Here is a 27,674-nt window from a genome sequence, read left to right as displayed (position 1 = left end):
ATTAACAGCACGAATATACATGATTTATTTTTTTTAATCGCTTGACAGCCCTAATTCACTAATGAAAAATGTTTTACAGGTATATGTTAAATGAATTCTTGCATTCATAAGTGAAGAAACCAGAATTTATTTTTAATAGCAAGATATGGGCGATCAAGTATTTGAGCCCAGCTCAAACAAAACCTCACCCTGCAACACTAAGTTCCTTCCTCCAATACAAAATACTTTCATATTTTCAAATATATTAGACAATGAAAAAACAAACCACAATATATTAACTTTAGAAATAACCACCTATGCACAAAAATACCTAATTGTGTATGCAAATGTATTGTGTGTATATATACAACATTTAGCAATTTTTTTTTACCCTAGAGTTACATTGCAACTCTTGAGACCTCTACCTGATTCAGCAGTGAAAAGTAACGAGAGTCCAGATGCTGTGATATGATAGCTAATTAAGAAATGTCATTCTGTTCTATGTACTTGAAAATTAAAGGCATTATCCAAGTGATCTTCAATAATTCACAAATATACTAAATGTACCCAACTCAGATCCAAATCAGATATTCATCCTATTCTTACTAAAAATGGAGACTTGTGTAAAAAGCAAATGCATACCTCCCTCCCCAGATATTTGGCTGAAATAATCAATTTTTTATACTGGCAATGTTTGGTCTTATTTGCATCTTGGTCCAGGGACACTATGTATGTTGATGCTTTTGGAAATAGTTCCAAAGTTCTGGTTATTTCCAGTTTTTGTTTACTATGACTGTAAAAATGTGATTGGAGGATGCCTGGAGAGTGTGTTAATCTGTTACTATAAAAGCATTCTTTTAACTAGTTTTTTAATTTTCCATGGGTTTATCGTACACAGTACAGTAACTCCTTAGTTATCATCCCAGTTAACATAGTTTCGTTATTAGGTCGCTGACCTATTAGTAAACATACTCTTTTAAAGTCCTGCAATGTTCCCTTATAACGCTGTTTGGCTTCCCCCGCCTGGTGCTCCTGCCAGGGACTGTGTTGGGGCGCAGGGGCTTACGCCACTCCGCTGGGCATTCCAGCTGGGGAGCAGGGTTGGGGCGCGGGGCCTTGCCCTGTTCCACCTGCCCCGGTGTTCCTGCTGGGGAACGGGGTGGAGGTGCAGGTTCCAGCCAGGCTGGTGGAATGGGGAAAGCCCCCGCGCCCAGACCCTACTATGCCCCTGCCTCAACCAAACTTCACAATCATTGGTGAGTACAGTATTAAACTGTTTGTTTAAAATTATTTTAAAAACATATGCTGTATATGTATATAATGTCCTTTTGTCTGGCAAAAAAAATTTCAGTGGAACCTAACCCCCACCATTTACATTAATTCTTATAGGGAAATTGGATGCACTTAACATTACATTTTTCAAGAACATAACAACTAGGACGTTGAGTGAGGGGGGTTACTGTGCCACACAGGATATTGAGAGTGTTTATAAAATACTGAAGATCCTCTGATGATCCAAGAACTATCATTTGTAAACTGGAAGAAAAATCTAGATAAAAAAAAAATATGTATTTGCTGCATCTGTTTGCACCATCTGATACTGTCCTCTCTTTTCTGTCTTATTGGAAATCCTTAATTTTGCTCCTGCTGCTTTGCTGGAAATCCTTCCAACAGATACGTATTTCAAGTTTTTATAGGGAAGATAATGTGGTATAAGAGGTGGGTTTTTTGGTATTTGTAGGATGGTTTGAGGGATTCTTCAAATTATTGTGTGTGTTTAATGCAGTACTTGATACCTGCACTAAAAATTAAGATTATTTATGGTAGAGAATAATTCACATAACATGATGCTGATTTATTTCTAAGATTTACCATACATTTACTTGTAACTTTCAAAAAGGCACCAACACTGAACTGCAATTTTATTCTTTAACTTATGTGCTATTGTCTCAAAGTTGTGGATGATTTTTAAGCCAGTGGTAATCTGCACATTTACCAGAAGGTTCTGTGCTAAATTTAGTTTCATGATCAGCAAGTAAAATTCACATGTTCTTTATTTAGTCCATATTATACACCATTTTTAGAATTTTAAAATTAGATAAAAGAGCAAATAAATGGCAGGTGTATGAAGGTTGTTCTTCATAAACAATGTCAGAACAAAATCTGAATTACAAAATGTTAAAAAATATGAAGGTACATTTGAACTTAACATTTTACTAAAACAAAGTTACGGATATTGTCTAATGAAAAATAATTGTGCCACTTACCTATTTTTGCTGTTTCTAGGAACTTTTTATTCTGTACATAGGACCATTCTGTACAAAATATGAAGTCTACATTTTTATTACTTATTACCATAAAACAAAGTACAATGTATGTACAATATTAAAATAAAGCCATACTAAAGCCACACTAAAAAGACACTTGTAATATTACTTTTGACATTCCTGATGTACAGATGTAATTTTGGAGAACATGGAAAGGTGTCAAAGAACTTTATGAAGAAGAACAGCCACCAAAATTCTACTTTATTTTTACTTTTTATTTTGGATGTAGTAGTTTGAGTAGTTTAGTACATGACTATACAAAATATATAAATGGTGGTAACAAACAAGCCAAACAATCAGTGCTGATAATTTTTGGAATACTGTCTAAGTAAATGTTCTATGGCCCAAAACCTCAAAGGTGAATTTCTGACAGACTTTAATTACAGAAAAATTGTATTCCCCCCTTTTTTTGGTGAATGTTTATCTTCAGTAAAGAACAGAAATAAAATCTAGACAGTAAAAGATGTTCTTATACATTGAGCGTTACACAATCAAACACTGATATACAAGTTTTTTTCCTAGGGTAAAATAAGAGTACTTCTTTCCAGAAACCTCTTGCACAAACATATTGAACACCCAAAATCAAATTATTTGATAATTTACCAGCTAAAGATGGAAGTTCAAACAATGGTATATCAAAATACATAGACATTGCTTTATACAATTAAAAAAGCACCCTTTTTCCCTCAAAAGGAGAAGGCATCTTTAAACGGTTTCAATATAGTTTATCATAATGGTAAAGCATATTCTCTTTCAAGTTTAACAGGAAGCGTTTTCACACACAGTGGACTTTTCCACTTGAAGCTTCAGGTGGTCTTTCAATTTAGGTGATTTTGTTTGTTTGTTTGAGCAATAATTCCCACCCACTAAAATGACTTTTTCCAATAGACAATGTAATAAAGATTGGAAATTGTATTTTCACTATAACCAGCAGACAGCAGGCACTACATCTGCACAATGTTACTATGAATGTCTGCTTTGCACAATATTTTTATGGATGCAGGAGACCTCTTTTTTGAAAAAATAAAACAAACTATTTTTAAAGAAGCCACATTTTTATCTTTTTATGCATCAAGACATTAAACATTAAAGTTATATGATGTCACTGCCAGAGACAAAAGAAACTAGTCACCCATTTAGAATAGCAGAACACATCTCAAACAGCTCTTAAGCAGGATAAGTAAGTCAAAATACTGGCCACCCTGAGAGAAATCAAATATTGAAGACAAAGCACTACATGTTGAAAGAGATTTTCCGCCCGTGCTTTTCCATCTACAACAAAAAGCTCACTACATGCAAGTAATCTTGTGGAAAATATAGCAGCATTTGAAGATCATCAGCAACTCAGATGCATTTTCATTTTACTTGTGAGGTGTATTTGTAATATATGTGCTCTTTACAACACAAAAAAATATATTCACGTAAAACTACGGTCACTGTTGATTTATCAGCTCTTAAACTCACATCTTTTACCTGTTTTTACTTTATAATACAAGCTATCGGTGTTGTGTTTCACTGAAAGGCAACAATGTTTGTCTGTCTGAGAAGACTAATGCAACTTAAATGACATCATGATATCTGCCACAGAATATTGAACTCTTAGAGCCCAAGAAAAAATGCTGAGTATTAAAAGCTCAGATAAGGGAGAAACAGTGTTTTACTAAACTGAAAACAAGGAATGAAAATAAAAATATAAATATTTTTATATTCAATTTATTCCCAGTCAAGGTAGATAAATTTTCATTTTTGGAAACAAATTCTTCTACCAGTTGACTTTTGGAATACTGGTGCTGTATTACATACTAAAGACTGGAAAATATGGCTTTAAATACACGTAAAGTACTAGGACATGGTATATATATGTCTTTATCCTAAGTAAAGAAACAATTTACAGAACTTTTAGAAAGCAACCGTGATTGAGGATTGTCATGAAGTTACCATTTTGTAAGCTGTGTTTTATAATAGGAAAGTAAAGAACTGTATATTTTCAAAACTGCTGGTATATTACAAGACAATAGTAATGTGGAAACAATTTCAAAGTTGAGAAGTCTTAGAAAAACATGTAATAGTTAAATCCGAAAGAATTTTGCTTTTGAAAACAGTGTTATCATAGTACCAACTATTAGTCATTCAAATGACTTCAGTTTTGGTGGAAGTAACTTACAGAATATTATTCTCAAGTACTACTATAAAACTATTCATTTTACCAACTAACTGGTACTATGACAACACCGCCAGAAAAACGTGGCCATCTAATACTAGTCAACCCATGGTTCTGCATATGGAATCAAGTAATTTACCATTGTTTGAACTACTAATCTTGAGCTGCATACTGTATTAAGTTATTGCCTTCAGAACTGGGTTGAAGAAAGCTTTGACTTTTGTGTAACTGATTGGTATGGCACAAAAAAGTAAGTTCTCTACTGTAGAACTGAGTCCAGAAAAAAGTTTTCCTCCAAAATAATATTTCACTGTAATAGTCTAATGCCCATCGTGTGATATTAGCTCATCAGCTCTGCAATGGGATTCCAAGGCTTTCATGGTGTAAATATCCTGAGGCAGTTCTGACTTGCGTCGCATAAGAGGACGATCCCTTTTCTGATCTCTCTGTGCCTGAAATCAAAATGCAAAACAGTTGGCCAAAAAAGTTATTTGCCAAACACAAACTAATATTCAAGAATCTTTGCTCATGTTCCTATGTACATGTACTTTAGGAAGAGGGTTAAAATTTGCGTTGCAAATGTTTGCCATATTTCCTTCCTACCCCAACTATCCACACATTGTTTTCAGTCGAGACTATTTTGTTAAGCAAAAAGAGAAGATCAAATATTGCTTTATAACAAGTCCATCCAAAACATTTTTAGCTTTATTAGTAAAATCTTATTCCCCCAAATTATTGTCTTTGCTTCTATATGATGCAGTTGCTGATCTACCTTCTCCGTACCATTTGTTATTTTGTATATCCTTATGTCTTCTCCCTAAGGTAAACAGTCCCAATCTTTCTTCATGGGAGTTTTTCCACACCTCTAATCATTTTCATCGCACATTTCTGAACCTTTGCTAATTCTGACATGTCCTTTTAAAGAATGAGTGACAGAGCTGAATACAGTATTTCAGATAAGGGAATATCTTTGATTTATAGAACAGCATTATAAAATATTCTCCATTCCATTCCTTATGCACCCTAATATTTTGTTTGCTTTTTTGATCACTGTAGCATATTGAACAGAGGTCTTCATTCAGCTGTCCTCAAAAATGCTGTATTCTTCTCAAGTTGTTACAGCTAACCAGAATCCAGTAAGGTGTGAGAATAGTTAAAATTATTCCTTCCTATGTGCACTTTACATTTGTCAACATTGAATTACACCTGCCACTGTGGTGCCCATTCACCTAAGTTAGTCTGTGCTGAAGCTTCTCCCAGTCTTACTTAACTCAAACAACTGCTATCTGCAAATTTTGCCACCTCACAGTCACTGCTCACCCTTTTCCCCCAAATTAACAAATCTAATGATCAACACCAGACCTAGCCCAGAGCCTCAGGCACCTTTTGTCTTGATGAAAATTGACCATTTATTCCTATTCTGTAGTTTTTTCGTCTCAGAGTTTCTGATCCATGACAGTACTTTGCCTCCCAAACGACTTAGTTTTCTCAATAGTTTCTTGCTAGGTAGTTTGTTAAAGGCTTTTTGAAAACCAAAATAAATTATGTTAACTAGGTCTTGTTCATCGACTACTGTACTGGCTTGTTCAAAGTATTCTAATAGATTAGTAGAACATGATTTCATTTGCAGAACCCAACATCTCTCCAACCCAACATCCACTTCCTCCTCTCCTGCTACCATGCTGTGGAGTCTTTCTGGCGGAAACCCTGTTACCAGGCTGCCTTCCTCCACTATAAGTTTTTCTTTTCATTCAGTTCTACCACTTTCCTAGCTAAAAAACTACTTCTCCAAATTAACTGAAACCCATGTCTGTAATCCCAGCCACTTTTTTGCCACCGTTGACTCACTCCTCAAACATTCCCATTCCTCCTCCCCCACCGCTGTCTCCTCATAGGATCTCACCAATTTCTTCCAAGAGAAAATTGACAAAATAAGTGACCTTTCCCCCTTTCCCTCTTACAACTCTCTCCTTTCTCACAAAAAGAAATGGAGTACTTGTGGCACCTTAGAGACTAACCAATTTATTTGAGCATGAGCTTTCGTGAGCTATAGCTCACTTCAAATCTGATGAAGTGAGCTATAGCTCACGAAAGCTCATGCTCAAATAAATTGGTTAGTCTCTAAGGTGCCACAAGTACTCCATTTCTTTTTGCGAATACAGACTAACACGGCTGTTACTCTGAATCCTTTCTCACAGACACAGATTTTCTCATCTGCTCTTCCCTCTCTACTCTTCCATTTGACTTAATAAACCCATATGTCCTGATTTTCTTTGCATTCACTTATTCCCTCCCTTGCTCGTCTCCTTTACCTCTTTCCCCCACAGACCCACACTCCTAGCTCTTTTCTCTACCACTGTGGACATCGCTATCATTCTGCCTGTCATTCAAGCCCATAATCTAGGCATCACCTTTGACTTGGACCTCTCTTTAGGTTTTCACATCCAAGCTACATCTAAATCTTGCAGATTCTTTCTGCAGAACATCTCTAAGACACGGCCTTTCCTATCCATCCACACAGCTAAAACTGTCTTCCAGACTCTCATCATTTCATGTCTCAATTACAGCAACATCCTTTTCTCTGGTCTTGACAAATGCAACCTTGCCCTACTTATATCCATTCAGAATGCTGCTGCAAATATAACTTTCCTCTCTTTGCATCTCTACACTAGCTCCCCCCTCTCTATCACATCAAACATAAGCAATTTGTTTTCACTTTCAAGGCTTTTCACAGCTTATCCCAATCCTAACTACCATCATGCATTTACTATTGACAGGTCAACACCTATCTCCAATTGGTCCATGATGCCAGCCTTCATTGCCCACTTACTACATTTTTAAATAAGCACCTTCATGCTTTCTCCCATGTTGACCCTCATGCTTGTGAAGAGCTCCATGTGAACATCTGCAAAGCCATTTTATTGTTTTCCCTTTGAAATCCCTCCTTACAAGTCTCCTTTGCCATGATACTCATGAAAAGCTTAACAGTTAAGTTGCTGGTTTGCTGATACTGCAGCTTGTCACACTGAGCAATAGGGTCTCCTTGTACTCCCCTGTCCACATCTATCTGCTGTCTCTTGTTTTATATTTTAAGATTGTAAACTCTTTGGGACAGGGATTGTGGTTTTTTTCTGTGTTTGTACAGCACTTAGCACAATGGGGTCCTGGTTCATGACTAGGCTTCCTAGGCGCTACAAAAATACAAATAGTAAATAAAATTAAATTATAATAGATCTAATTATGATCATTTAGATGTTTTGTAATTTGGTTTTTAATTATTTCAACCAATTTATCAGATATAGAAGAAAGGCTTACTGGACTATAAATTCCCTGAGTGACTCATCACCTTTTTTAAACAAGCATATTTGCTGCCCCCTAATCCTCTGGCATGGTATCTGGTTTTAATGAGACTATATAATACCGTAAGCAGTACTTCATTCTTAAAGTTTCTTCTGAACTCCTAGACATATACCATCTTGTCCTAGTGACTTGCTTTATAATTTATAAATTTGTTTCAGTACCTCTTCTTTTGACATCTCAGTCTTTGATTGTATCTCACCTTTATTACTGAAAAACATCCACTGTGGTGAAGTCTGATGCAAAGAAATTTAGTTTCTCTGAAACATCTTTATGCTTAATTGCTTCCTTTACCTGCTGATCAGCCAGCAGACCCATTGATTCTCTTGCAGGCTTTCTGCTTCTGATATAATACTGTCCTAATTTCCTTCTCACGTATTTCCTGCCATAGTTCATATTCCTTTCTATTGGCTTCATTAGGGGTTGATTTCTGCTTTTTGAAGGTCACCTATTTAGCTCAAATCATCTCATGAACCTTAGCCATGCTGGTTTACTTCTTGCCATCCTGCTCCTCATTCTGTTTAAGAGTAATGCATACACCCTGAGCCTGTTACTGTGTTGTTTTTTTTTTGTTTTTTTTTTGAGGTTAGGGACCTTTTGACTACTTTTATTTTTTAACCATTTTTCTAAAGTTAAATGTCACCATGCGACATTGGTGGTATAGGTATTACATCTATGGGATTACAGTTCTTCTCCCACTATTTTTCCTTTCCCAAGGATGCTACACTTAAATTATATTGCTCTTTGGGAACAGGGACTGTCCTTTGATTGTTTTTGTACAGTGTTTAACACAGTGGGCTCTTGGTCTAAGATTAGGGCTGCTAGGCACTACATTAATACAAATAATAAAACAATGAGATATTTTGAACACTACAACTAAATGTTTTATGCATATACTTACTTTTGAACCAACTCTTATGAATTACTTAGGTCTAAGTTGAGTACCGTTTCTCCTCTTCTGAGCTCTAGAACTTGCTGTTTGTTTAAAGTTTATTTAGACTCTAATCTCTTCAAGACAAGGACCATCTCATACCATGTATTTGTACAGTTACTAGCCCAAAGGGACCCACCAGTTTATATACGAGTATTTGAAGTCCCCCAATTATTACCCTTTATTAGACCTTGTTGCTTCTGGTCTCATCACATTCTACATCCTATATTGCTTTTTCTGATCTGGAGGCTGGCAATATAACCCTACTAAAATATTTGTACTCTTAAGATTTGGGATTTGTATCCATACAGATACTACAATGCAGTTCCCTCAAAACCAAATCTATCCCCAAATTCTGTGGGTCTTTTGGCTATAATACTACTTCCCCACCCCTTTATAAACTATGTAAGAAATATAAATCAGGTTAATCAGGTATGACAGTTTCCTATTAATTTTCTGTTATTCCACTATGTTTCCGGTAGGCATTTTACGTTAAGGCCCTTTTCTACTGCCAGGCATTCTATTTCATGTATTTTGCTTCTAAGCTTCTTGCAGTTGTATATAGGCATTTATAGTAATTATTGATCATATGCCTATTTTTTATTAAAATCCTTAGTTTGACCCCTTGTTGATTTAACAGAATTTATCTCTGTGATCTCAACCTGTCCCTGCTCTAGGTTGATTGTTCTCTCTGCCCTAACCTTTGCTAGATACAGAGATACATTTGTATTACTGATATTCCTAACGGATGTCTGTTAGACTGCAGTGCTCTGTGGCACCTGTCAGCTTTCCCTCAGCTCTTAGTTTAAACAGTTCTCCCAAACTTTATTCGTTTTGTGTACCAGAGATCTGGTTCTACTTTAGTTAAGTTGGAGCTCATCTCCCTCCACTCCCCTGGCCTTTTTTAATAGGCATTCAATGTGCCCTAGTGCCTGAAAATCTCCTTGTTTTATTCATTAGTCCAGAGGGACTTCTGTGCCAAAAAATTAAAAATTTTGCGCACAATATTTTAAAATTCTCCAAATTTTATTGGTCAGTAAATAAATGTGGCTCCAGCATGGCAGTGGGGACCACAGGCTACTGACTGCACTGAGGTGGGAGATCACCCTGAAGCTCCCACCTCCCCCAGTACAGGGACTCGGCAGTGAGGCTGCACCTGACACAGTGCAAGGGCTGGGCCTGCCCCAGAAACAGCCCAGGGCCCTGCTCCTCTGTGCCAGGTGCACCAGCTGTGGCTGGGCAGGCTCAGCCCAGCAGGATCCAAGTATGGGGGGATCCAGGTGTGGGGTGAGAGGTTTCTGTGTGGGACAATCAGGGTGCAGGCAGCTCAGTGGAAGATCTGAATGCACAGGGGCTCGTTGAGGGGTTCCGGGTGCAGGGGCAATGGGACTCTGCAGGGGATCCAGGTAATGGTGGTTGAGCTCAGCGGGGGGGTCTGGGTGTGGGGAGATGGGGCATGGCAGGGGGGTCTCAGTGTGGGGGTCCGGGTGCTGAGGGGGTGGGCCTTGATGGAGTGGGGGTCCAGGTGCAGCTAGTTGGGGCTCAGTGGGGTGGGGAATAGGGCTTGTCATGATGGGCCTGCTTAACAGGGGAGCCCCAGCTGCTGCCGAGGAGATGCCACATGCCAGGCTCCCGCTTTCCACAGTGATTCCCCTATCCCCTTTTCTTCTCCATTCCCCTCCCATCACTCCCACATTCCCTGCCCCCTGCCCATTTCCACCCCCTTCCTTCCCCACTGCCTCTTCCCCCCACCCCCCTTACCGAGCCCCCATGGCGGGCACTCAGTGTTCCACAGAAAATAGGAAGACTCCCAGCACACAAAAGGAGAGCACAACTGAGTCAGTGGAGCCCGAGGCAGCCTCTGAGCTGGGTAGATCTGCATTTGCAGAACTGAGGGGGGGGGACAGTGGCACATAACTCCATGTGCCCCTCCATGCTTTGCCTCCACCCCAAAACTGTACATGGTCTCAACACCCCCCCCCCCCAATGCAGGGCTTCCTTGCCTTTTTCTGCAGGGAAAAGCAGGAAATCAGGGTGGGGGGGTGGGGTAGCTGTTGCCTTCGGGCACGCAGTCCCGCAGAATGCCCCCCAGGAGTCATTCATATATTGAGACATTGAAGTTCCCCTGGCTTCAGACATGGAAATGGAAGCATTTCAGAGAAAGCTATCACAGAAGCTCTGGACCTAAAGCTTTCTTCTTAGCAATCTAAATTTAGCTTCCAAGACCTCCCTAGGTTACTGGTACTAATATGTACCATAACCACAGACTGCTCCCCAGCACTCTCTAGAAGCCTGTTTAGATGTCTTAAGACTTTTGTCACCTTCACATCCCATAAGAAACTCACTGAAAAGATCTCTCAATTGCCACACACACATCTCTCTCTATTTCAATAGATCAAATACTCTACTATCACAGCCTGTCTTGAACTTCCAAATGTGAAGAATGATGCTGCTACTCTATGTCAGTCAGAAAATAATTCCCAACGAGGTTGCCTTCCATCATGAGATCTTTGGAGTACATATATAGCCCCCATCATCATAGTAGGAGTTTGTCTCAAATATTTAAACAGATAAACAAATTTTCCTTCCTTCCTATCCTGCAGGAGAAATAGCTAGATGAGTTTACAGGATTTTTGTGTGTGTTAGAACGAGAGGGTATATTTTAGAGAGAGAGAGAGGGAGTGTAACTGTAAATTGAAAACTATGAGTTTGCATTTAGTTCTGAAAGTGGGGAGGTGTGTTTTTTTCTCTGAGCATAACAGGAAAAAACAAAAACAAAACACCCAAATGAAAGTTGTCCTAGGCTTTGAATAAATAACTAAAAATGCATTCTACACCACCAGAGTTCAGAGCTAGAAAAGAAAATGCTTCACGTTAACCATTTTAATCTTTTTTTGCTTTACTGGCCTTTACACATAAGGAATGAAAATTAAATAATTGAGTGAATCATTCCACATCAGTGATTACTTTTCACATTTTCACTTCTATAGCTTCCTTGTCTAGTTAGTGTCTCCCAGTGATAAACTTTGATATTTTACTAATTAAAAAAAAAATTCTGTAAGCCCTCTTTTTAAGAAAGCTGTTCCGACACTAACTAATGAATACCTTTCTTTGATAGTCTTGACTGTATGCAAATCTAAATACACAAAAGAACTCAACTGAACATTAATTTTGACTTTATTTAACGTAGTTTCTATGTATTGTAATAGTCAGTTGAGTATCTCTGCATAATGTGCAACAGACCTCCTGAGTCAAAATAATTACTGTATTTAATTTCTTTTCTCAGTTGCTTTTCATGATGCAAAAGTTTTGAACCTGCAAGCCTTTCTGGTCTTGGTTTGTCTTGAATTGTTGGAATCCAGTTCAAATAGAGAAATTAATACAAAGGATTTCTGATACCTATCCTGTAAAACCAGCAAATACCAAGCAAACATGTTAGACTTTTCTTCCCATTTGTTCAAGGAACAATATGTTATCAAGTCACTGTTAACAGCCCAACTGTTCCGGTTGTGATGAGTGTTCAGCAGGGTTTGAATTCCTTAAACATGAACAATCTGAGAAATCACTCAAATGGTTCAAAGGACGACCAACTTTATTTCTCTAGGCACTTTTAACACTCTTCAATGTTTTCTTGGTAGAATTATTTTAAAATTATTCCTCTTTCCAATTTCCATAGAAATTTCCACTTCTTTTTCAGCCTCCTATAACAGTTCCAAAAGTCACAAGCATATTTTTCACAGTGCTTTGGCCTATTGAAATGGCAAAGAGGGTAATTTGTGGAGAAAAATGCAAGAAGTTATTTGACTTGTCCAACATGGAAAAAGTTACAGTGAACAAGTCACAGGAGCTTTGTGTAGTTCTGTTTTACACCCAGACTCACTCCCCAGCCTTCTTTATCTTCTCTCCATGGCTCACTAGTCCTATCGATCTGACTGCTTCGCTGGTTCTCAAAAAAGCTTGGCAACCTGTCAACTTAACTGCCTCCATGCCACACTGCAACTATTCTCAGACATGTTAAAGGTCTATAGCAATAGTTCAAGTTGGCAGACGTGGTAAGATTAATCAGATCAAGCCTCCCCTCTGGTAAGCCATAGGAGCTTTGTCAGATCGAGAAGTGTCTTCTGTAGCAGACTGACCATCTTCACTTGCCTGGCAACTTTGTCTGCAACCCCCCACAGCCTGTACTTAAAAGGGGGCAGGGGAGAAGCATAAAAGCAGCTACCATTACCCACCCCTCTCCAGCTCTGTTGCCCACCCTACTTCCCAGGTTATGATCCTCAGCATGGCTTCACAGTTTTATTGACTCCCTCCACATCCTGAATTCCATTCCACACTTAAGAGTTTTGTTTACTCTGTTACGAAGATATAAAAAAATAAAGTTTGACTTCCGCTGTTTGTTGAGAGCCTAGCACAATAGAAACCCCAGGCAGAATTGGAGCTCTAGGTGCTACCAGAATGAAAATAATCATGGAACCCTGCTCCACAGTGCAGAGGGGAATGAGACATCTACCTGCCTAACCCTGTCTTTGACATGCCTGCCTATACAATGGAAAAACAACTTTTCTGCTGTGTGTAATGCCTTACGCATGCCTACGAAGGGGGTAATAAGATTTACAGAACAGCAAACCTAGTTCCTTGAAGCCAATTTGAATTAGCTTGCCTGGTGGAAGTCCTATGAAACTGAACACACTGAGGCTCATGTCTTCTCACTAAGTTTTCTAGCAGGCTCAAATATGCACTATATACAAGAGGTGACCCCACAAAAGCATCCACCCTCACCAGTATCTGCAAATGGTTCAACAAAATCTCAGCCAACTGACAGATGTAAAAGAATCAGCACAGACAAGATATTTTCATCTACTGGTAGGATATCCCACTGCAAAATCCTACCTCAGCGCCTCGTGGCGCAGCGGTGACCCTGGCCGTCTGACAGCTATGGTAGCGGGGCCTATGCCCCGGTAGGTCTAACCATGCTACAAAGGTGTTGGACTATCCAATCCAGGGAGGGGGATTGCTCTCTCAGAGGAAAGAGCACTTCTCCTTCTCCTTGGAGGTTGAAAGCTAGCTAAGCTTGAGGAGGTACGCATGCCTGCCCGCCAGTGGGATGGCTTGAAGTTAACAGCTAAAACAACATGAGCAAATGGGTCTTAGTTCCGTGCGTGTCATCGAACCATGCTACAGTGGCGGAGCGGAAATTGAGCGATGAGAGGTTGCTAAAAATGTCAGGTGTTAGGCCAACATGGAAAAGGACAACGCTTGCTGTGTGTACTTACAATTGTAGGTCCAGGGAGGAAAAGTTAAACTATCTGATGGAGGAGAAAAAAAAAAGGGTAAGATGCAATATCCTCAGTGTCTGCGAAACCCGACGAAAGAAGGAGATGGAAGTCAACTGGAAGGATGGAAGTGCTGTGAGGCTCGGAAAGGGAGATGGTGCTAGAAATGTTGGAGGAGTCGGATTTATCGTCAATAAAGAGTGGTCTTTGAAAGTCATATCATGCCAGCTAATATCCTCACATACTGGTGTGCTGCATCTTCAAATGAAGTCAAAAGCTACGCTCAAGGTCATCCAGGCCTACGCTCCCACAAGTTGAAGTGTGGATGAAGAAGTTGAAGATTCTACCGAGAGCTCAAAAGAACCTCGCGCAAAAGTCCACTTACACTGTCACGATGGGAGATTTCAATGCCAAGGTCGGGTGAGGGAAAGCTGGCAAAAAGTTCATAGGGAGATACGGCAGTGGCGAAAGGAATAAAAGAGGAGAAAGGCTAGTAGCGATGGCAGAAATGAAAGAACTGTACATGGCAAACACCTGGTACAAAAAGAAGATCGCAAGAAGGTGGACGTTGATCGCGCCAAACACAAAGAGCAAGAATGAAATAGGACTATATTTTAGTCAATAAAAGGTGCATCGTTCAACACGTCTCGGTGGTGCAGCCTTTCAACACCGGCAGTGACCACTGCCTGCTTAGAGTGAAGTCGATTTTCGATGAAGCGGTGGAAAAGAAGGTGTTACAGATGGGAAACAGTAAACAGCGGCCAAAGACATTCAATGAAGCAAAGCTGAAGAAAGCAATTTCTGGGTTTGACTGGACCCAGACGGAAAAGTGTGATGAGGACTACAGTATCTTTGCTGACAAGCTGAGACGTTGCATAAAAGCACCTGAAATTGAAAAGCTGAAGAAGGCGAAGGGAAGGATCTCGAATGAAACAAAAAGTTTGTTGGAGAAGCAGAGAAACATGAAAAGGAGCTCGGATAACAACCTTGAGTACTCCATTCTGTGCAAGCTTATATGGCGAAAACTGAAGGATGACTTTGAGAACTTCCAGAAAGAAAAGCTCCTCAAAACAGCTGAATCACGCAAGAGCCTCAGGACATGCAAGCGGGAATTGACGCAATATAGATTGAGCGTAACAGCGTTGAAGAACAAGGACGGAGAGACAGTAATAGACAGAACAGGGATGGAGGAGGTCTGCAAGGAATTCTATATAGAACTGTTCAAATCAAGAATCAACATCCCTCTCCCAACACTCCAAGAGTCAGAAGAATGTGTCCCCCTAATAATAGTCAGCCAAGTCCGAAGCACGCTACACCATATGAAGAAGGGAAAAGCTCCAGGCAAAGATGGAATAATGTCAGAAATAATTTCTGCAGGAGGTGAAAAACTTTGGAAGGCCCTGGCTTTAAGATTTAGTTGATATCTTGAAGAAGGAAAAGCTTAAGAATTACTGCCCTATACGCCTGCTCTCTCACATCTACAAGCTCTTTACAAAGGTGATAACGAACCGACTCTCGCAGAGTCTGGATGAACAACATCCGAGAGAGCAGACAGGGTTTCGAAGAAATTTCAGCATGATCAACCATATATTTACCTTTAGCCAGATCCTAGAAAAAGCGAAAGAATACAAACTCCCACTGCGCATTGCTTTCGTCAACTATGAAAAGGCCTTCGATAGCGTCGAGTTTAATGCAATATTAAAGGCACTCGCAGAGCAGGGCATTAACATGCAGGAGGGATAGCTCAGTGGTTTGAGCATTGGCCTGCTAAACCCAGGGTTGTGAGTTCAATCCTTGAGGGGGCCATTTGGGATCTGGGGCAAAAATTGGGGGGATTGGTCCTGCTTTGAGCAGGGGGTTGGACTAGATGACCTCCTGAGGTCCCTTCCAACCCTGGTATTCTATGATTCTATGATCAGTTTGTTTAAGGAAGCGAATACTGGATGTACAACAGATATTACTCTCCTCGAAACTTCCCTCCTCATCCCAATCAAGAAAGGCGTAAAGCAAGGAAATACAATTTCACCAAAACTATTAACCGCCTGTCTCAAAATGGTTATGAACAAGATCAATTGGAGGAGTGGTATCAACATAAACGATTATCCCATCTCAGATTCGTGGACAACATTGTACTAATTGCCGAAAGCACCCAACTGCAGAGCATGCTACGAAGACTCAACAAGAAAAGCAGTCAGGTCAGCCTGAAAATGAACCGCTGCAAAACAAAATACATGCGATCAGATGTCTTACAAAAAGCCCGAATAACAGTAACAGGAGAAGAAATCGAAGAAGCAGAACAGTACATATATTTGGGCCAAGAAGTTAATATGCACCAAGACCTGAACGGAGAACTCTCACAAAGGATTCGGGCAGGATGGTATGTGTTTAATTCCATCAAGGACGTCCTCAAAGGAAAAACTGACAAGACCACAGGTACAAATATCTTCAATTCAACAGTGCTGCCAGCCATGCTGTATGGCAGTGAAACGTGGACACTGAAAGAGAGAAGAACAGCGGCTGTCGGTAGCTGAAAGGGCAATGAAACGAGTTATGTCGGGTATTTCCCTTTTGGATCACATCCCAAATGAAATGATCAGAGATCGCAGTGGTGTGAAAGACACTGTCGTGGAAAGCAGACATAACAAGATGCGATGGGCGGGCCACACAGCACAGCTCACGGACAATAGGTGGACTGCAATCATTGCTGAGTGGTACCCGTGAGAACAGAAAAGACCACCCGGTCAGCCTCCAAGAAGATGGGAAGATGACATTGTTAAACATTTTGGACCAACATGGAGAAGAAAGGCAAGAGTGCGAGAAGAATGGTGGACGTGTTGTGATCGGCGCAGTCTTAATGACAGCTGAAGACCGATCGATCCAGGTAGGATATCACAACTAGAGCAATTTCTATCCCATATCTACATTTATAGGCAGACTGAGGAATCGAGAAACTGCCAGTTACCCTGAAACAATTTTCTGCAAAAATGTGAAATGGGACACAAGTGGATAGCCAGACTGCCAACGTAAGAGGTGGCAACAGAAGCAAAAGATATGAACAAATTTAAGGGAGTGTACTTTATAGAAGAAGGATAATACTTTGGATGAAAGGTACTTTGGTAATGACTAAGTCTGACTATATTTCTTACAACCTCTCCTTCATGCAAAAAAACTAAGGTATAGAGAAAAGAACTTGACACACCCTAGCCATCTTTATACTCATTGTCCACACTATGACATGAACAGAAATAAAAATGTTTTTGTAGAAGAAATCACAAAACATACAGTTGTAAGCGGGCATTACAGCTAGAATGTTTATTTCTGGCTACCAGTTTTTTGTTTTAAAGTAACGTCTTTGACAACATTGATTATTGCAGGATACCATAGTTAAAAAATTATGAAAATACTACTCAAGATGATTTCTAGGGTTAATGGGTACTGCTGTTTTTAGAAAAGGTAACTGCTATCTTTAGTATGAATGATTACTATTTACAGATTTATAAATTAAGAGAACAAGTTTAATTTTTTCATATAGTTTTACCTGACACGCCTCCTCTTTCACTGTCTTTTTCAGCATCTGTAAATCTTCAATTAAAGGCCCATCTGTTTCCATTGCAACAGGACTGTTCAGCACACTGGTGTCACTACATGTTGGGTACTAATAAAATGCAAATTGTTAAAATATAATCATTGTTAGCAATGATAACTGGATATTAAGAGTAAATCAGAGCATTTAATTGGTAGGACTTAATTTTAGACTAGCTTCTGTATAATTTATTTTAATGCATCAAGACTTAAATTATTTATGCTCCCAGAACTAAGTACAATGGAAAGATAAAAACTGAGTCTCCATTACTTTGGTTCTGGCAGAAATACAATATTTAAATATACAATTATAGTAAAAGGAGCAAAATTATACCAGGAACATGTCTCAATCTGAGTTTTAAAGGTGGAAGAATAAAATTCTAAATTGCCAATGCTCGATCTCTATTCTGCTAAATATTTAATATAAATTGTATTAGAGACACTGTCAAACATTTTCTGATCAATACAACAACAGAAATACGTAATGGTCTTGGTTGCAGGAGCAAGTTTGTATTTGTAAAGACAAAACTCAATATTCAAAAAGACTATGTTTTCCGATGGTGTGCTTTCACAATACAATGAAAAGTATAAGTACTTCTCTTTTGGAAATATAAAACAGGAACATACAGTACCTTTGCTGAATAAAAAGACCTGTCAAATTAAACTTTACAGAACCTAAACTTTAACATAGAGCACTAGTTTGCAGAGATCCTGACAATTACAATTTTTATCTTAAATCAAATGATCTATTAGTACTGTTAAGACCAACAAAGAAAAAACTGCTGTGTATCACATATACACACACACCATTTTAAAACCCATTAAGATTTTTCCACAATTATTTTAGTAACTGAATGTAATGGTAACTTAATAGACGAATCTGATTTCACATGATACAAAGCAGAAAAATGAAAAAAATTAAGTACAAAAAGTTAATTATTTTAAGTCACTATAATTATAATTAAAATACCTTACACTTTATTTTTACATAAGGGGCAGAATTAGGAATACCCTTCTACAATAAGTATAAATTAAAAAATTAGGAATATAAAAACAAATACTAGAAGACAGATAACTAGATATAAATTCTGAAAGAAATTTTGGTCATCTGTCAAAAAAAAGCACTAAGAGCATGCACCGATATGCTATATATAGATTCTTCATGTGGCTGAGGGCTTAAGTGTCAAAATTAATTTGTGTTTTTAAATTTAACGTGCTGGTTATATTTATTTGGTTATTCAAGCAGACTATGTAAAGTATTGTATACATAGGTTATGCTAATCAGTTTTAGAAAAGATACATAGTTACACAGAATGATTTTTGAACAATAGAAAAAGGTTCACGTTTGTACAATTACATTATTTTACTAGATCAGTCTGAATAAGTCACAACAGTTTTTTTTAGCAAGGCACAATTGTTTATCTTTTGTGAGAATAAGTATGAACATATTTTGAACAAGCATGTACTCTTCATTCAACACTTTTGTATGGTGCCTTTTTAGTAAGGTTAAAATTACTGGCAAAGATTAATCAAATTTGTCTATGGCACTAATCAAAAAGTACATTCAAAAATGTATCTGTTTATCTAAATAGAGTGTTTTGTTGCACAAAGTTTTAAATTTCTCTGCTTTCATGTACATGGTTCTTTATAAAGTTACAATGCACTTAAGCTCACTCAGTTGACCTACTGATAAACTGTCCAATTTTAATTATTAAATATTTTCTATGACCACTTTGGAAAGGATTCCCCCGTAACCTCCCAGAAAAGTCAGTGAGAAAATATTTCTAAAACGTCTTTTGGTTAGAAAAATATAGCTGCATTCTTTACTATTCATTAAACTGATACCAAGATCACACCAATGCAACCGTTGGACCCCCCAACAGTTGTACTCAGCCAGGAACCTTTTGGGTTGATAAGAAGTTTATAGGTAAAGGTTTCCTTTTTTGCCAGTAGCAAACCTTGACATGATTGAAATCCAGAAATTTGACACTTAAAGGAACAAATAGCAGCATAGGAACACACCACAAAGCAATAGAACAAGAATAGATCAGAATAGCTTGTTCACTCTAAAAGTTTTTGTTTTTTCAGAAAAACCTGCACTTGTAACTGGTTATAGAACCTGTATTTACTTAAGAACAAGATGGTTTTCCTTTTAGCTGGGAGCTGGTTTTGATGTGCATGTTCACCCACAACGGTTGACTACACAATCCAGGCGCCAGGTGGATATAACAGATAGGGTCATGCACCATTACTTTAATTCATTTGGCACAGCAGAGTAAAAAAATCTGACAGGTCACAAGTCCCAGCTAGACAGAAGTTCTACTTTTAGTAGAAAACACTCCAATTCCCAACATCCTTCTTCTAATTTAGGCTTTTGTTTACACTGAAGTTTTTCAAAAGAAACCAATATTATAATCTCTGTTTATGCAATTCTGAACAATCACTTTTCAGACCACAATTCTATAGATATGTCTTACAAAGGAAGAAAGGAAAAGGTACTTCAGATCAATCTTGTCTGAAACCCTTGTTTGCAAAATAAGTACTTGCACAAGAGAAAGGTTACAAATTTTAAAAGCATTTTTATTGCAGATTTTTCATATACAGTATTAGTGAAACTGTTTTATTTCCAGGATCAGTCACATATCTGTTATCCCACTGATATTTAACAAAAACCTAGAATTTTTAACATGAATATGTTAATCTTTTCTAAATACCTGGGGATTTGATTTGGCTAGATTTTCTATTTTAACCCATGCTTCTTCTCTTTCCTTCGATTTTAGCTTCTCTCTGCAAAAATAAAATTTAAAAACAGAGGTAACAGATACAACTCACATACTATTCTTAAACAGAATAGTGAATAATTGGTTATTTCACCTGTTTAGATGCATCTTCACACAGTCCAAAATACCAATTTTTGATAGACAGCTTCTCCATATACATATCTAAACCATACCATACTGCTAGTTGTTATTCCAGGGCAATATTAAAACAAAAGAATGACAATTTTCCTCAAGAAAATAAGGACACTTTATTACAATAAACCAACTGGCATTCTCACTTTGTGTACAATCTGTTTGCCTTTGATAGATGTATGTTGCTAAAAAATAAATAATACAACAAAAATCTTCTGCATTTAGACTGGTGTATAGTCTGAAATACTTTTGGATTCTCACTTTAAAATTAACAGTAAAGGGCATTGTTTATTTCCACTGTCCTGACTGTAGTTTATTTAAATGTAAGTAAAATAATAACCACATAGATAAAAAACTATTTTGAAACTGAATAATGCTTCATTAATAGAGAAATACTTGAGGAAAACAAATCAAGGGAAAGTGTCTAGTTATTGTCTAAACTTGTTTAAGAGATGTACATTCAAAGGTGATTTGCAAAGCATATGGGGAAGGGAATGAGGTTGTGCCCTTATGGCTTCCTTGTGGAGTAAAAAAGGGCAAAATGACCATTGAAAAGAAAGGGAAATTTTTTTTTCCAGCTTCTTCTCCACCTCAGAAAAATCAGGATTAACTCTTATTCTTCTTTTTAGCTGACTAACTCCTTGGCCAGGGAATTGGTGTGAAATCCCAGCTCTACTGAAGTCAATGGCAACACTTCAATTGACTTTAGTGGGGCCAGAGTTTCAACACTGCAGTGAGAGCTCTCTCAGCCGTCAGATGGTAGAGTAGGAGTTCTAAATATTTAAGAGTGTGTCCTCTCAAGTGGTTGTGTTAAATCAACACCTCCCTCCTCAAATGAATTTTAATTCATGAGCAAAAATCACTCTTTCAGTTGCTCAGGATTCAGTTTCTTGTCTGGACTCTGCTGCACTCAGGAAAAAATAGAATAAAGACTTTATTTTCTAATATAAAAATACGTAGAATTGTTTTTACTAGAAAAATAGTACACCAAAACCTCAGTCCTCTTTATACATCATAGAAAGAAGCAAAAAAGATACACTTCTTTTATCCTTTTGCCAGAATACTTTTAAAATTTGTCTCATGCTACATGTTCTAGCTCACTTTCACTTAAATTTACAGGAATAACCTATATACCAGCATAAGCACCTATACTGTAGTATAACTGAGGCACTAGTTGCGGGGGTGGGGAGGAGGGATTGCATTGATTTCAAACAAATATAGTTAAAGCAGTACAAAACTATGTGTTGCTAAGCCCTTAAGGACTGCTACAGGAAGAAATCACAATCATTTCACTTTGAAACTGAAAACATGATTCTAACCAATATCTGCTCAAACCCCCAAATATTACTATGCTGAAACAGAACCACCAATAGTTTTCATTTCTATAGTTCTTTTAATCAGGATCTGAAACACTTTACAAGCAATTATTTATGCCTCAAACCATCCCTGTGAACATGCATAGACTTATTACGCCCACGGGGAAGTGGAAGCACAGAGAAATTAAGTGACTTGAAGACCATACAAGTCAGTTGCACATTTGGGAATAAAAACCAGAAAAGTTCAAGCTTCCAATCCCCTGCTCTGTTTACCTGACCATACTATACTTCTTTCCTATTTATCAACAATTTATGAAATAAGTTCCCAGTGCTGCTCAGTCTATCAAATAAAGGAATCTCTTGCATTTTCCTTTTAAATTTGTACCTAGGTTAAAGATGAAATTAAGCAAAATTAAATACTTCGCTTTACAGATGGCAGTGAGGAATATGCTACCACATAGCATTAATACAAACATATTGCATTTATGACAAAATACAATAATGCCCTGTACATATATGCACATGCACACACTCTACAAAACAATGCTGGAGGACTCTGAAAAGTACTGGGGTTGGTATGTGGGGGACAGATGGCAGATAATGCATCTAAAATAAAAACAGGATGTAAATTAGTTAGCGTTCTCTTCCATTGGACTTTGACACCACCAGTCTCACAACAATGATATTGCAGAAAGATGGCTGCCAGCAACAGTATTAGGTTAGAACTACTATTTTAAACATTTCACGGTTCATGCATGCTGAGAAGAAAAAAGAATCTCACCATCTGAATTTTCAGATTTTTGTGCTGAATAAAATGGGCATAACTTTTTTTTAAAAAAGCGAGAGTAGCTTTTCAAAGTAAACAATGAAAATTCTCTGAACAGGTTATTGTAGAATAAACTGAAATGTTAATATGAAACTTACTTCAGTTTTTCTGCTTTAAATTGTTGTGTGCAGTCGTCAAACAGTTTTTGGTTCATCTCCATGAAGAGTTTCAGAGCATTGTATATCAAGCCATGTATTGTCCTATAAGTAAAACTTCGGTTTGAAACTCTCAGTACTTTAAATTTTGCTCTGGTCAACTGTAGCCAATAACTTACACAACTAGAAAATTACATTATTTTAGAATACATGAAGACAAAACTAGTTAATGGAAGTTTCATTTTAGCTACAGTATGGCTAATAGAAATTCTAAATCATTAAATGTTTTAAGCAGCTTCAAATACAGTTTACTTACTCTACAGCAGTATTTGCCACTTGTTAATGAAAAATGTTCTTCAGAGGTTCTAATTCTCCTTTATATGATATTGTGCATCAATATACGGTTGCTTTAGAAATTTAAAAGTTGATACAATTTTAATCAAAATTGAATTATTAGAAAAAAATTAAAACAGTAGTATAGACCTCAGCAGATGATACAATTATACTGTCAACTGACTGAAATTCTATAAATATTTCTATACTGATATAGAGGAGTCTGCATACTGTAAAAATTATTCTGAAAGCATAACCACATCTATACACATATGGCAGAAATATATAAAATACTGAAACACAATAATAGGGCTCCTTAAAACTAGGGGAATTCTGCGCCACTGTGCAATGCAGAATTTTGCAGAATTCCCTGTCCCCCCCGCAGAATTGGGCTGCAGAGCTGCTGTCCGCCACTAGGGGCCGCTGGACTCTGTAGAGCCCAGCTTGCAGTGAGCAGAGCACCCAGCCTGGCTGGCTAGAGACTGCATGCTCTGCTTGATCCTCATTCTCCTGGCAAAGGGTGAGGAAGGGCAGGGCTGCACCACACAACATCCCCTGGCAGGACAGTAAAGAAGCTGCGGGGAGTAAAGGGTGCTGGTGTCTGGGATGGGGGGGTGCCTCATGGCTGGGATCTGTGGGGGAGGGGCATGGTGGTGTCTGCGCCGGGGGGTGCCCTGTATCTGAGCTCTGGCGGGAGGGGGGGTGCTGGTGTCTGGGTCGGGGGGGGGTTCCCCACAGCTGGGTTCTGGGGCGATGAGAATGCAGGTGTCTGGGCTCTGTGGGCCCCACATAGTGCCCCCCCACTGGAACTTGGTTGTCCAAGGGGTTTCTTTAACTCTCTACTCCTGGGGAAATATTTTTTGCTGTTGTCTGTATGGTTGACATACTTGTTGACAAGTATTTTGAAATAAATTATCAAAAATAATTGAAACTGGACTGATTATATTATTGTGTTATTTTGACAAATAAAAAATATGCAGAATTTTAAAATATTGTATGCAAAATTCCTCTGGGAGTATATAAACAAACAGATTAGAAACAACAACAAATCTTCACCTGCATTATATAGTGCACATTGCCAGGGAAGTAAAAGTTTACTCTATAGAAGTAATCTATTATAAGTTACTGATCACCAGATCAGAAAAGAAATCAGTTACATCGTTAATTTGCATCATTCATGTTGGTTACACGGTGAGCATGGGGGTGTAATGGATTTCATGACTTCACTCATGCTCAGGACAGAATGAATGGATGGCCATAAAAAGTGAGAAAAACAACTGGAAGTAACCCATATTTTTTATTCACAACTTGAATCTTTTTTTAGGATTACAGTTTTTCTTTTAAAAGTAATCCATATTATATTTTTTAAATCAGTATATCAATGAATTACCTGTATCCAGTTATTGCACACACTTCCCTCAGTATACCTTTCACTGAAGTTACTGGGAGATTCATCAGGCATTACTGTAGGCCAACCAATCAATAGTCCTCACTCCACAGCAATGAGCTATGGAACAACCACACTACCAGCTCTTGCACACTAGCTCAAACAAAATTGTTTTGCAGCTGGAGCAGCTTCAAAATGGGCCTGACTAGGAGTACTTTCATGCTTGAGTATTATACTATTGTGTGGATGGAAAGGGAAAAACAAAGGAAATATGTAGATAGAGAAAGTAAACAGGCAACAAATGCAGAGAAAGGGAAGAAGAAAAAAGAAAGAATAAGATGATTTTAATATGGATATAGTCAAATGATTATCAATGGAAAAATGTGGGTCAACAAAGTTTAGAGATCAACCATCAAAATTTGTCTTTAGTAACCACTAAGCTACTATGCAATACATATTTAATTTACTCAATATAAATAAACCAAAATAAAATATGGTATAGGAGAAAAGCTGCACTAAAACATATTTTTACAGGAAAGAGCCCACCCTCTCAAATGCATTTCCTGGGCTCTCTGACAGTGACATGACATTTGCCCTCACTAATTTCCTTTCACATTGTTAAGGTCTTGGGAAGAAATATTGTCACTATGTATGATTATACTGTAGCTACAACAGATAATTCACAAACACAGGGCATTTTAACCCTAATTGTTTGAAATGAAAGTTCAATACTGTTAGATAAGTAACATTACCAAAATTTAGAAAATCCTTTAAATATAATAACCAATATATTATTTGTACAAGAATCTCTTACTTGTTCCAATGTGTCTTTGAATTTCGGTACAATGATGGAAACATGATGGGCAAAATCTTTGCTGCATTGTCACTGATTAAACTCATAATGTACTCATTATTCCAGTAGTATAGTGCTCGTTCTGCCACCTGAAAGACATGAAGGTAAGCACACTACTTTATCTGCCTTCCAGTTAGCATTTACATACCATAAAGTTTGCTAAACAGAACTGAAATTAGGAAATAAAATGGCTCGGAGAGAATAGAGGATACCAAATATTAAGTATCAAAATATTTTAAAATTACCATCAAGAAATTCAAAGTTATGATTTACTTTTTAATCTGGGTCAGAACTGTGTATTTTACAAACATATGGCTACAAATCATTCTTAAGAAACATGTGTCCTGTGCCCTCCATTTTATCTATGATGCAGCACATTCACAATTTAAATAGAACCCCTGTGACCTGTTGGTGTCATGTAGGCAGTGACACATTCCTTGCATTTAAAAAAAGGTTCTTAATCAAGAAAGTGGGTGCCAATTTGGTACTTCTACAGTTGCACTGCAGCACAGCTAAGAAACTTAAGAACTGCTGTGATCCAAGGATCTCTTGAAGCCAACTCGCAGAAGGCACAGAGGTACATAGGGATACAAGGATCCCATGGGTTCACTAAAGAATATCATGTCAGGTGTCTAATGAAAGCTTGTGTCATACTAGTAATCAATCATTGTGAACTGTGTACACAGAACACACATGAAGAGTTACGTATATATTCTAAAAATTACGTTCTCTGAGAGTTAAGACAGGTCACTCAAAAGCTGTGCATCTGGAGACAAACTTCTACAGGCAGGGAGTGGGAGACACGTGTCTCCATGGTGGATCACTGTGTATAGTATGTCATACAGTAGAAATTTATTAGCATTCTAAGTCAAATGTTGATGAAGAGCTGACAGAGATTTGAGAAGGAAATTAACAGGAGGAAATAAATAGCAGGGGTAACCGTATTTCAGGTGAACATCAGAGATATGCTCTTATGTATTTGGGAGAGCAGAGAGGCACCCTGAAATCCTTCTCCAGGGAAGGAAACTGACAGTTGGATTTGCTTCATGAAAAAGGGATCTCAGGCAGGCTTGCCTGAAAATGCTGGGAAGAATGTTGGTTGAGATAAATTTCTCTAGTCAGAAGAAAACACGGTTGCTAATCTTTCTGTAACTGTTGTTCTTCAAGATGTGTTGCTCATGTCCATTCATGTTATGGTGTGCATGTCATGTGCAGAGTTGCCAGAGATTTTTCTCTCAGTGGTATCCATAGGGCTGGCTCTAGCGCCCTCTGGTGCACCACGATCCTTCTTGCCAGAGAACTCTGAAAGAGTGGCAGGAGGGTGGGTCATGGAATAGACATGAGCAACACATCTTGAAAAACAACAGATACGGAAAGGTTAGTTACTGTTCTTTTTTTCTTCAAGTGCTTGCTCATGTGTATTCCATGTTAGGTGACTCATAAGTGGTACCCAAGGAGCTGGGCTCAGAGTACATGGACATGCAGATTGTAGCACTGCTCTTCTGAACTTGGCATTCTCTCTAGCCTGCTGTGGGGATGCCGTAGTGGGAAGGGAAGGTATGCAATGACGACCATGTGGCAGCCCTGCAGATGCCTCAGATTGGGACCTGGGCCAGAAATGCCACTGATGAAGCTTGAGCTCTGGTCAAATAGGTGGTCAAGATGGCAGGAGGTGGTACACCTGCCTGCTCGTAGCATGTATGAATACAGGAGGTGATCCAGGATGAGATTCTCCGGGCTGAAACCGGTAGGCCATTCATCCTGTCTGCTACTGCCAAGAAGAGCTGTGTGAATTTACTGAACGGCTTGCTCCTCCCAATGTACAAGGCCAGGGCACTTCTAATGCCGCTCCCTGCATTCCTGTGTAGTTTTGGGAAGAAAACTGGCAGGAAAATAGTATGGTTATTATGAAGCTGCAAGACCACCTTTGGAAGGAGCTGGGTGGGGTGCAGTTGAACCTTGTCCTTAAAGAACATTGCATAAAGTGTTTCTGAGGTAAGGACCCTAATTTCTGAGACCCTCCTGGCTGAGGTAATTGCCACCAGGAAGGCGACCTTCCAGAGAAATACAACAGAGGGCATGATGCTAGCAGCTCAAAGGAAGGGCCAGTGAGTCTGGATAGGACCAGGTTAAAACCCACAGTAGAACTGGTTCACAAATTTGAGGGTAAAGTCTCTCTACCCCTTTAAGGAAGTGAATGGACATATCATGCAAGACCACCGATCTACCATCCACCGAAGGGTGGAAGACAGATTGCCACTAGATGTACCTTGATAGATGTGAGGGCCAGACCCTGTTGCTTAAGATGGAGCAGGTATTCCAGCACAGCTGGAGGGATGACT

At 38.5% G+C, this 27,674-nt stretch overlaps 2 protein-coding genes across 6 annotated transcripts in view; one reads left to right on the top strand and one right to left on the bottom strand.

The window, feature by feature from the left end:
• The window catches only part of LOC144266145 (uncharacterized), a 73,303-nt gene that overhangs the window by 13,174 nt on the left and 32,455 nt on the right, over nt 1-27,674 (top strand). The window lies entirely within an intron of this gene.
• Nucleotides 2,307-27,674, bottom strand: part of PPP2R5C (protein phosphatase 2 regulatory subunit B'gamma) — a 194,267-nt gene continuing 168,899 nt past the window's right edge. For all 4 annotated transcript variants that reach the window (XM_077819371.1, XM_077819374.1, XM_077819372.1 and 1 more), the window contains 5 exons: nt 25,294-25,421; nt 22,763-22,864; nt 20,325-20,397; nt 17,567-17,683; nt 2,307-4,919 (listed from right to left, as the gene is read on the bottom strand). In XM_077819371.1, coding sequence (XP_077675497.1) covers nt 4,788-4,919; nt 17,567-17,683; nt 20,325-20,397; nt 22,763-22,864; nt 25,294-25,421 — 552 coding nt within the window. In that variant the 3' untranslated portion in view covers nt 2,307-4,787. The remainder of the gene's footprint in view (nt 4,920-17,566; nt 17,684-20,324; nt 20,398-22,762; nt 22,865-25,293; nt 25,422-27,674) is intronic.

Source organism: Eretmochelys imbricata, chromosome 6, assembly GCF_965152235.1.
Source record: "Eretmochelys imbricata isolate rEreImb1 chromosome 6, rEreImb1.hap1, whole genome shotgun sequence".
In the NCBI taxonomy this organism is placed as follows: domain Eukaryota; kingdom Metazoa; phylum Chordata; order Testudines; family Cheloniidae; genus Eretmochelys; species Eretmochelys imbricata.
This window is presented reverse-complemented; position numbering and strand designations above follow the sequence as displayed.